The 12,136-nt window shown below is 40.9% G+C and overlaps 1 protein-coding gene across 2 annotated transcripts in view; it reads left to right on the top strand.

Annotated features, from left to right (window-relative positions):
- EFHC2 (EF-hand domain containing 2) overlaps nucleotides 1-12,136 on the top strand; it is a 202,392-nt gene that overhangs the window by 169,322 nt on the left and 20,934 nt on the right. For both annotated transcript variants that reach the window (XM_024240474.2, XM_024240475.3), the window contains 2 exons: nucleotides 2,004-2,201; nucleotides 4,193-4,285. In XM_024240474.2, the coding sequence (XP_024096242.1) occupies nucleotides 2,004-2,201; nucleotides 4,193-4,285 (291 nt within the window). The remainder of the gene's footprint in view (nucleotides 1-2,003; nucleotides 2,202-4,192; nucleotides 4,286-12,136) is intronic.

Genomic DNA, 12,136 nt, shown 5'->3' with positions numbered 1-12,136 from the left:
CCATGTGCCAGGCTGATTTCGAACTCCTGACCTCAGGCGATCTGCCCGTCTTGGCCTCCCTAAGTGCCGGGATTACGAGCGTGAGCCACCGCGCCTGGCCCCAAACATAATGCTTTTAATGATGGTGTAGTGTTCCATTTTACACACATGGCATGACTGTTTCTTGATCAGCGTTGTAGAGGAGCCAGGGGCTTTCCTTGGAGTGGCTGTTTTGTGGTTACTTAGCCCTCTGTCAGAGATGGTTGGTGACTCAGGTTTTCTGAAATTATTTTCTCTGACTTTTTAAATAATGGTTAGTGATAGCCCTCAAAGCAGAGATGATAGACAGTAAAGGCAATAGAGGTCCATAAAAAATCAGCTTAAACCCCACTGCCTTTAGGCACGTTTCCTGACTGAGCCCCACTCCATCACTTCTCTCCGCCTTCTGTGTCCCAACAGAAGAGGGATAGAGTAGTAGGCAAGAGCATGAGCTTTAGAGCCAGACTACATGGGTTCACATTCTGGCTTTTGTGACATTAGGCAGGTTATTTAACATTTCTGTGCCTCAGTTCACATCTGTACAGTGGGGATAATAGTAGCACCACCTCCTAGGCTAGATGCCAGAAGTCCCTGCTAGCACAGGACCTGGCACACAGTACTCAACAAATAGCAGAGGTTATTGCTATTACTCAGTTTATTTAAGTGGCCCTACCAGTTTGTGGCTTTGAAAGATCATCTATATGCTTGGACAGTGCAAATAGATAACAGACTCTGAAAAGTTCATATGCCAGAGAGCCTTTTACAGTGTTTTCCATATAGCGAGCCTCCTGCCAATATTACTAATTGATTGTCTGGCCTGACTTGCTGAAATTCTGGGATCATCTTGGTTGGATTTTGCATTCATTTCCCATTAAAAATACAAAAGCAAAACCAAATTTAAACAAAACAAAACAAAACAACCCAGGAAACTTAAGAAGTAGATGTAGATTCAATGAATTTCCTTTAGATAGGTCAACATCAATGCTGTGGGCTTTCCTAGACTCTATGGAAATTCTTGACTAGGAGAATCTAGAATTATTAAATGATAATGTCCAGAAATACCTAAAAGAACTGAAAGCATTTATTCTGAAAGACCTCTTTCTAGCAGAAGGCCAAATAAAATTTTCTATTCCCTTGTTTATTCAGGATTCTTGGGAACTGAATTATTTCCAGTAAATAAATTTTCTAGACAGTGGAAGCTTATTCCTGTAACCACCATAACATTTTGCATTTTAATCATTTTGATATAATTCTGTCTGATGTGTGCTGCATAGTTTATGGCTTTCATACAGAGTTACATTGAAAACAATTCAGCCAATTTGTTAGGCCTTGAGTCTTCTTCATTGATATGTTGTTGTTTAGTTGTTTTTTTTTTTTAGCTCTGCCTAATAATCTCAGTATCATTTACCTTCTAAAGATGCAGACAGCTGTATGCTTACATAGGTCTTTTAACTTTTCATTATTTTTCTCTTATTTTTTTTTCTCGCTGCCAGGGTGTGTCCATTTTTACTTTTTATTACAGAAATGTGCATGATTGCTTTCCCCGTCCCAAAACACCTTTCTAATTTATTAACTTACAAATTTTATGTCCCGGGAAACCAGAAACCCAAGCCTGTTACTATTTTGTGTAAGGAAGATTAATAGGCATTGAATAAAGTCATGTACTTAGTGATAGGTTTTTTGACCATTCAAAGCCTTTAAAAATTTACTTCCTGGTTGCAGGCTATTATTTGGTAGGTGTTTGACTCTGGGCAAAATGCCATTTTATTTATAAGCTACAGTGCCTATGATTTTCCATTCTGGCATTGGTGCCTTCCTGTTGCTCCCAAATTAAGTAGAGAAATTAAGTTAAAAAAAATCACCTGACCTCTGTACAGTTGGTGAAAGTTTTGTAAAATGGGATTTGGATCTTTTAAATAGAAGGAGATGTAAAATACTGTATTCTTAGATATCAGTTTATAAATGTTCTTCCATTTTTATTATAGAGACATATTGATGTCTTTGACTGTTGGAAACCTTGCAGAGCAAGAATTTGTAACCATTGCACGTCACTACCGTGCGCCTGAGGGCACATGTTCAGATATGGATTTCTTAATCGCACTGGCCCACGACAAGTTCAAGAAAAATATGTTTGAGAATTTCGACACTTTCATTTATTCCTGTGTGTATGAAGATCGAGAAAAGTAAGCTTTTGTTTTATTGATTCTAATCATTTACATTTCTGTGAACCTGAGTAATGAAGGAATTTGTTTTATCAAAAAGTGCAAAAAGAAAATAGACATGTGTCATCATACTCATACTCTACTATTTAGCACAAACACCTTAAATCATTTTTGGAGAAGTATTTGGGTACAGATATTTCCCAGTGATGGTGAGCTTGTGTGTGTGTGTGTGTGTGTATGTGTGTGTATGTGTGTGATATGGCATCTGGCTCTGTCGCCCAGGCTAGAGTGCAGTGGCGCAACCTCGGCTCACTGCAGCCTCCACCTCCCAGGTTCAAGAGATTCTCCTGCCTCAGCCTCCTGAGTAGTTGGGACTACAGGCTCGCACTGCCACGCCCAGCTAATTTTTTTTTTTTTTTTTTTTTTTTTGGTATTTTTAGTAGAGACAGGGTTTCACCATGTTGGCCAGGCTAGTCTTGTTGATGGAATAGGGGAGGCCCTGTATCTTTGAAAGAATAGGCTTCTCCCTTGCATGTTCTTTTCATTTGTTTCTAGAAGCTTTCAACTGAAGTATAGTAAATCAAAATGTTAGGAGGGTTAATTCTGAGATGTCGTCTTTTTACATTATTTTAGTACTGATGGGGATTTATAAATGTAACTTTTATAATAAACAGAAAATGGAATTTTCAAGCAAACATTCTGTAGAATTTCTTTGAAATTATTTCTTCTTGAAAATAATGAAGTTCAGCATAAGCTATTTCTTATACATTGATTGTGTGCATCTTGAGCTTCATTAAGTCATTGTTATATACAACTGGATGCAAACAACTTAATGTGTTTTTTTGCATTCATCTTACAGACCTGATACAGTGGGGAGAAATATAAATTTACTGATTTCATCTGGAATTAGAAAAATCTTAGTTCTCGCTCTAGCTTCTAATCCGTATTGCTGCACACCACTGCCATCTCTCTTCCTTGTGACCTCTTGCCTCATCCCCAAACTTGAAGTCTGAACCCAAGTGGCCAACTGCATTCCCTGAATATCTGTGTAGGTCCCATAGTTTGTCTTAGAAATCAACATGTTTTTTATTAATCCATAATGCATCCTCTTTGAGTTTTTATAAAGATGGTATTTTTCCTTGACTCTTTAAGCTTCCCCAAGCTTCCTAGAAGATGTGTGGCCTGAGTTTTGCATGGCCCTGGCCCTGCCTTCCACCCTGGGGGTGCCCCCTTCCCCAGAGTGAGAAGTGTGGCCCTCCTTCATTCAAAGAACACTTCTTAGGAACAATGGGGCTGCTTGATCAGATAGCCTGAGGTTCTTCCAGATCCAACAAGCTTTGATTCTAGATATAAACATTCTCATTGCAAAGAAAAGAGCCAACTTTCTTTCCTGTTGGTTCTAATTTTGCCTGATGCCTGGAAAAGTGTTGGCTGAATGAGAACATTGGACAAGCATTTCTTTGCCCCCAGAAGACTGGAGAAAATGACTGTTGGGCTGCTCTAGAGAAAACTGCTAGCATCTGAAAAAATTGAAGTGAATATTGAGGTCCCAGCTGGGGCTTCCAGGTTATAAGGTTTGGGTCCAAGGAAAAGAACAGAAAAACACCCTCAAGTCATATCATACTTGTGTTGGAGGCTCTAGATGCCTGTCAAATTAAGAGATGTTTTCAAATATCAGAACCATTTTTGACTAGTGGTCAAGAATGCAGATCAATTACTTAGAGCAACACTTGTGGCTGCAGCCTTAATAGGCTGTACTGTCACCAACCAAGAATCTGCATCTTGAAGGAAAAGCCTTTGTAAGGATGGAATCTGGTGGCCTCTGAAATAGAAAATGTTGATGAAATGAAATGTGACTGTTCTTCCTTATTGTGAATTCCAATACCAATTTTCATACTTCCATGTGTACATTCTCAGGAAACATCACAAATGTATTTTCTTTCCTATAGTATGTAATTGTTACTAAAGGTATACAAGGTATATAAAAGCTCATTTACTTTGTTTTAATGCAGAAAAAATGTATTACCCACCAAAGACATTAAAAGGCTGTGCAAATCCTCCAGATTACCTTTGAGTGATGATCTTCTAGAATCCTTATTGTCAAGGTAAGTTAGAGTTCCACTCTTGACAGGGATTGTCCTGCATAGTTTTATTTGGGGGACCATTCCTGGTTTTACATCTCCCTTTAATTACCCTTGATTTACCCTTAACTGTTTTGATTATATTATTGGTGACCTACCTCCATTTAAGTGTTACAGAAGGAAAAGTTTGTCTTGATTTTGAATGTTAGAGAGCCTATTACAAATTATTATTTTATCTTTTTAACATGAATACACACTTATATATCCACAGATTCCTGGGACAAAATGAAATACACAACTTTGTTGGTTAAGAGGACATTAGATGTAAAATTCAGGGCAGGTTTTTCAAAGCAGCAGTTCCTGATAGCTACAGACATGCAGTAAGAGAACCTAGGGTTATTAGCATGGGGCTGTGTCCTGATAGAGCACCAGATGTAAAACATAGAGTTTATGATGCTATAAAATGAGAGCATGGGAACTGCTTTCTAAAACACATCAATTCTCCTGTTGAACATGACTTTTGATTTCCTGGCATGTCCCTCTCAGCCACCTAGACTCTGGCCATCTCTTATGCTTCCTATAGCATCACTCACTCTGGCTCCTCCTCTGACTTATATATCTTGATAATTCTGACATTTTTGGCTGTGTTCTAGGCATTGTGATCATTGTTTTGGATACATTCTCTCATTTACTTTTTGAGAACAGCTTGGTGAGGTCGAAACTGTTATCCTTCTTATCTCATACATAAGGATGCTGAGGTTTAGAGAGATGAGGTATTTTGCCCAAAGTCACATAGTGTAGAAGAAGAGCTGTGACTTGAATCCTGAACTTTCCAAATGCACATCCTCTGCTTCTAATCATTTTGAGTTACTGTCTACAAATAGCCAGTAGATTAGGATGTCTTGACAGTTCTACCTCCTCCTTACTGCCTGCGTCTACTATCTCCTCTCCATTTCCACTATCATCATTCTTGTTCTGACCCACATTGCTTCTTAAATACTGCAGTGCCACCACATTGGTCTTTCATCCACCAGTCTCTAAATGTTTAAATCCATCTTTACATATAGCAGCTAAGTACCTTCTAAGAGCAAACATATATGTCATCATATTGCACTTTTACTCACAAACCTTCTGTGGTGTCTCTTTGCTCTCTAAGGAAGGACCAGCTCTTTAACTTTGAATTAAGCTCCTTCTCCATAGTGGGGCTTAGGGTTGACAGCTGGAGCATTGTTCTCAAATAGGGTCTGAAGTAGGGAGTCCTTGTTTGAGACAAAAGGAGAAACCAAAGGAACAGATAAAGCCAAATTCTATGTCAGGGAACTAGGGTCCAAGGTATCAAGAGGGAAACCCAGAAGAGGGCAAATCTAGTTGGATGTGTATGTGCATTGAATCAACCTGGAATAATTTTCTAGATTATCAGCTCTATTTGTTTTGTTTTGTTTTGATTTTGTTTTTGTTTAACTCTATTTGCTTTTATTTGCTAGCAGCCGTGTGAGGGATCCTGCCGTAAAGGAACTGAGATGAAGTAGGCAGGCCTTGGACTCAGAGTTCTTCACAGTTATCATCCCCCACCCCCAAAACTCCCCTTCCTGTTCCCAGTAGTCCAGCCACATGGGCCGTTTAGCATATTACACATATACCTCCTGCCTTCCCCCTCCCCCCTTTTTTTTGGCCTTTTCTCTTGCTAGTTCTTCAACAGGCAATAGCTCTTAATGGTTTTCACTTGCTGAAAGCTTGCTCTTCCTTCAAGACCCATTTCAAGTGGCACCATATCCATGAAGCTCCGTTGCATTCGTTTGGCTGATAATCAGAGTGATTATCTCCTCCTAAGAATTCTCACAGCACTATTTATGTGTCTCTTTATCCCTTACCTTGGAATGAAGAGTTGTGACTTGAACTTCGATTCATTCAGATGCAGACACTGCTTCTGTTTGATGTACCACCTATAAATAACCAATGGGTTGTCACATCCTGACAATTTTACCCCCCTCCTCCACTCCCATCTCTTAAATTCTTTGAGTCCACTTGTTAGCTGTGTGATCTTGTGCAAGGGTTTTGACCTACCTGAACCTCAGATTCCTTATCTCTTGAATGAGGTAACACTACCTATTTCCTAGTGGTTCAGAGGATTAATTGAGATAACATACATAAAGTATCCAGCACAATACCTGGTGCAAAGAATTGATTGAGGACTAGGAGATAAATTTAAGTCAGGGACCATAGACCACACACTCAGACTTAGAAATGAACTGGAAGAAACCTGTGTCTTTCTATGTAGAGGAAGCCATGTTTTTCAACAATTGGATCTGAATGCCTTTCACACATTAAGCTGTCTTCTAGTCAGGAAGCTGTGGATGTTTATTAGATTATCTTTTGATGGCCTTGAGGATGAGTTGTCTTGGAAAGTCCAGTAATGTGGGAGCCTGGCCTCTGGAGGACCTACATGTTTCTTATCCAGTGCTGAGGCCACCAAGTCATCATCCTCTCATTCTCTCAGCAGACTGTTTTGTCTTTGCCTTTATGATTTGACATTAAATGCAAAAAGATTGTTTCAGAACTTGCTTCGAAGTCATCTCAGTCTCTGAACACATCTGTCTCCAAGCCCAGCTTAGCTTTGAGGAGGTCATCCCGCTCAGCTGCTAAGCAGACCATGTTCAGTCTAACTTTGCCTCTAATTGTGCAGTGACCCTTCTCCACACTCAGGGGAAACTTCAGACTAATCAGATTAGAAAATGTCTCATTCCCATTCCCCTCTCCCTCCAATATGCCCTGCCATGATTTGGGTCACATGCTTAGTGTTTTGCATCATCTCTGCAGATTCCTTTCAAAGACTGCCCTAATTCCTAATGGGCCCATCAGCCTGCAGCTTACATTTATATTCTGCATTCTTATTGTTCCCCACAGACTCCACAGGGCTTTACAGAGCCCTGACCAGAGTCTCTTTCTGCACAGCCCTCCTTATGGCACGCTAAGCCAGAGCCCCCTCTGACGTCTACAGTCTCCCGTGGGAGGCAGGCATGGAGCTTGTTGATTTTGTTCAATGCATGCTTTTGCCCAGGAATAGTTTTACCTGCCTTGGGATGGAGCTGGGCAGCTGTTGAGCAGCCGTGTAACCCTGCTGTGTAAATTCAGATCAGGAGATGAAAAACAATATGGCTAAAGGGTTGGATGCTTTCTTTCACCCAGTAATTGTTACCCATGTATTTCTCCTAACCCTGTATTTTGGTACCAGGATTTTCCTTCTACTCCATTCCCATTTTTCTTATAATTCAGCTTGATATTTTCCTTATTATATTAGCATAACTCAAACTGGAATCAGGACTTCAAAACCTTTTTGTATCTGGTTACCTCAGCCCCTGTCAGTTTGTGCTGTGGGAGCTGGTATAAGGTCACCTTACTTACCAAGCAAATTCATTTCATTAATGCACAGAGCATCAGACTTAAATGTTCTATATAGTGGTAGCGATTATCCGTTAATAATAGGAGTGACACTTTGTATTGATGTAGTGCTAAGGGCCTTAGAATATTTTGTAAATTTTTGAGCATGTTAAAAGGTACATTTTAATTGACAGTAGGCATTATTTCTCATTTCATAAGTATAAACTCTGAGAGTCTCTCACTGAAAGACTGTGCTCCAGGCCAAGATGAGCTTCTAATGGAAGTACAACTACAACTGCCTAAGATAACTCTAAACCTTTGCCTCTATCTGAGCTCCTGAGGGTAGGGACTAGATCTCGTTCATTTTTGCAGCCTCAAATACTTGTCCTGTGCTAACGCACTGGACATGGGGGAGAAAAACATGGGCTTGGTGTCCACCAGAGCTGCTCCTGCCTCTGCAGGTCAACTCTACTGTTTCCTGGCCCTGCGATTCTTGGGCATTTACTCAACCCCTCTGAGCCTTCATTTGGATATTAATATTCCTCTGTAATAATAAGCAAAAAATTCTGATTGTTAGACCATAAGAGATAGAGGGAATTCTGAAGCCATTCCATTCTGAAGTATTCTTTGTGGGACTGGGAAGGAAAGAGGCAGCCTTCTCCCCTAATTGTGGCCTTCTAAATCTAGACTTGGAATAACTAGAGATTCAAGTGCAACTCTTTCCCCAGCAGCTCGGTCCTGAGCTAGACTTTTATAGTTGGCTTTGGGTTCCATGGAATGCCTTAGAACTGGCCTCCCAAGAGAGCTGGTGCCTCATCCAGAAATATCAGTTAAAATGGAAAAAGTTAACAGGGCTTTAAAATCATCTCATTATAGTCTACCCAGCCCTGCCCCCTGCCCCGCTCCCAGAGGCAGGGTTAGTGCTCCTGTGATTTCACCCAACAATACCTGGCAGTGAGACTGAAGGGCAAGGGCTGAGCCATGTGGTAGCTATTGTGGCAGAGTGTTTGGTGTACTGATGAAGTTTTCACAGAGAAGCCCCTTCTCTCTGTCTCTCCGTCTCTCCCTTTTTCCTCCTTTGTGTGCTCTCTCCTCTCACTCTCTCTGTCTCTTTGTCAGACCCATCCACCCACCCAGATGCTTTCTACCTTTTCAAATATAAGAGGATTTCTAGTTGAAAAGATTTTTCTTTTAAATCCCAAACCATATGGACAAACAGAATATCGACTCTATGTACATACAGTCCTTACCTGGCAGCTGTGTCCCACCTCACCAGAGATCTGTGCTGGAGTCAGAATTGGAATTTAGAGGCATGACTATTTAGAGATAACCAGAGTTACTTGTTGGCAGCTTGACGCAGGGGCCCAGAGCTCCATCTCTTCTCAAGTGTCTGGCCTTGACGACTTTTACCAGGTGTTTCAAGATGCACCCCTGGGTTTGTTGGGTAATGGACTGAAACCAAATACAACTGAGTCAAAAATGGATCTTCACCGTCTTCTCTCCCTTCCAGACCATTCCCCTAAATGATGAGGTGACCTTTGCAATAGAGGAGAAGAAGGCTCCTCTTCAGCAAATTACAGCTGCCACTGAGCCTTTTACCTCTACCAAGGGTGGAAATAGAGCAGCTCAGGATTATTCCCCGTAGCAAGGAGATGGATGGCTTCTTGGCTTCTGTGGTTTTCAAGCCATTTATCATTTTGGGGAGGGGGAGTATGAACATCAGTCAAACGTCACATCAGACTCAGTTCTAAGAACTCCCACCTAGCAAGACATCAGGAAGCATGTTCGAGGGGTCGTATTATCTAGAAAGGAACCAGAGGAATTGCCTTCCCTCCCCCTTTTTCCACAAACATGTCTCTGAGTTTGTGTAGTAGAGAAAATGGTGGATTCGCAAGTATCAAAGGGAAAGAAGAATTTATGGAGGTTTTAGGAAAACACTTTCGCACTGTGAGCTAGGACTTGAAAGTAAGAAGGCTGACTTTTTAACAAGCGTAGAAACACTTAAAAGCCAGAATTAGTGCTGCCCTTTAGGGCAGTAACCTTGGAAGGCTGCACACTGATTCCAACAATGTGGCCATAGAAAGTTCTTCTTTGGAATTGCCTTCAAAGCCTTTTGAAAAGAATTTCCTCCAGAGTGGCAAATCTTTGTCCTTTAACCATGGATCAGAGTTTTAACAAGAGCCAATGTCATTTGGAGAGGAGTGAAGCAGGGGACTCAGGTGGAGAATTGGGACCACTTTTTTTTTTTTTATGGAAAGCACAGCATGGCCATGAAATAAGGAGATTTATCTTCCATACGATTCATAGGCTTTTCCAGATTATTTTGAAAGGATGGCTAGGATTTGGTAAATGATGCTTCTAGCCATGAGACAGAGGGAGGCCTCCGTGATGGGGGACTTGGGGAGATAACCTTCAGGGGTAACTCTAGTCACTGACTGATTGATTTGTTCTCACTCCTGTAATATTCAGACCTTTCTCTGTCTCTGAACTGCTTCCCCTGCCTCCTCTTCCTCCTCTGACCTATACTATTGTTAGGACTGGAGATCTTCCTTATGTCCTGATTCTCTCCTTACAACCTCATCTAACAAGCATGGTGTATATTAGAGTGCATGTTATAATAACAAATGATGGCATGAAAAATCACCCTATGTCAGTGGCCCAGGAGGCTACGGGCAGAATTTTGGAGCAGGGAGGAAAACTGAGAGACTCATTCCTCCTGAATATACTCCCGACTAGTAGCATTTCTTTCTTTCCACATCTGACTTTTACATGTTTACTACCTGGAAAATCATGTCTCAGAGTCTCTCATCTGCTTTTTACACTCCTTAAAATTTTCTTCAAATCAAACTGACATATGCTGATAGTCAAAAATTATCAAATCATTCTAAAAAGCTTATTTCAACAACAGCAGTCTCTGGCCACATTCTTCTCCACCCCCCAGACCCATTCACAAGAAGAAGCCACTTTCAGCACTTCTAGCTGCTTCTGCTATTTAAAATAGCATGTACATATTGAGTGCACTGCACATGATATCATAATTGATCATTTGCAGATACTGTCTGCTAACTTCCTGTTATAGTGACTGAAAATTTAGCTTAATATTGATTTACATTGCTATTTATTCTTTTTGGAATGCTCTTAGGATCTTCTCTTTATTCCTAGTATTCTGGAAGTTCATGATGAGAGAGAGAGACAGAGAGTATGTGTGTGTGTGTGTGTGTGTATGTGTAGCTATATATGGATTCGTTGTGCTTAACACCCTATAGGCTCTTCTAGTTTGGAGTCACTGTCCTTTGGTTCTGAGAAATTTTCTATTAATGATTTAATAATTTCTTCTCTATTATGAGAACTCCTATTGCTAAGATTTTAAGGCCAGCTGTGGTGGCTCACACCTGTAATCCCAGCACTTTGGGAGGCTGAGGCAGGAGACTTGAGCTCAGGAGTTCTCGGCCAGCCTGGCAACATAGTGAGACCCTGTCTCTACAAAAAATAAAAATAAAAAATTAGCCAGGCATGGTGGTACGCACCTGTAGGCACAGTTACCCAGTAGGCTGAAGCTGGAGGATCACTTGAGCCTGGGAGATTGAGGCTACAGTAAGCTATAATCGTGCCACTGCACTCCAGCCTGGGCAACAGAGCAAGACCCTGTATGAAAAATAAATAAATAAGTAATAAATAGAAAGATTTTAGAGCTCTCGAATTTGGATATTTTCTCTTCCAGATTTTGTTTTTCATTAGGATGCATTTACTAAGGGATTTCCTTAAGTTTATATTCCAGCCCTTCTACTGCATCTTTTACTATCATATTAAAAAATTTAATTCCAAGAGCACGTTTTTCATCCAGATATTTCTTTCTTGTAGTCTTCTGTTCTTTTTTCAGGAATGTAATACATCCTCATATCTCACATCTTTCCCTCTGTTCCCTGAATTGCTTTTGGTTCCTTTTTTTTTTTTTTTTTTTCTATTGCTGTTTTGGCTTCTGTCTTTAATGTTGGATGCTTTGGTCAGGGGAAGGGGTTTGTTGATTAGTGGATTTCACTACCCAGTCAACTCCTGAGCCTTCATTTTATTAGAGAATCCCCAGAAGCTGGAATCTGGAGATTTCTCTGGAACCATTCAGAGTATGGAGAGAAGAATCCTGTCTTCTCCTGCAAAGATAGGAGGGAGGTTGTGATGGGGAAAGGGAGAGTTTAAGCATGGCCACTGGTATTCTAGGAGTAGAAAAGGGGAAAGAAGGCACCTGACCGCCCCTCATCCTCTGCACTCCATTTTGCCTCCTCTCCCCAAACTGGAGTTTCTTTGATTGAATTTCTCTGGAGAACAAGCCTCTGGTCTCTACAGGGAGGAGCACAGTATGGAGGAAGATACTTGGCTGTTCAGTTGCTCTTGCTTTCTTCAGGCTTTCTTTTTTTTTTTTCTTTTGAGATGGAGTCTCGCTCTGTCGCCCAGGCGGGAGTGTAGTGGCACAGTCTCGGCTCACTGCAAGCTCCGCCTCCC

This window comes from Pongo abelii, chromosome X (assembly GCF_028885655.2).
Source record: "Pongo abelii isolate AG06213 chromosome X, NHGRI_mPonAbe1-v2.0_pri, whole genome shotgun sequence".
Classification (NCBI taxonomy): Eukaryota; Metazoa; Chordata; class Mammalia; order Primates; family Hominidae; genus Pongo; species Pongo abelii.
The sequence above is the reverse complement of the archived record's forward strand: the minus strand, read 5'-3'. Positions and strand labels throughout refer to the sequence as shown.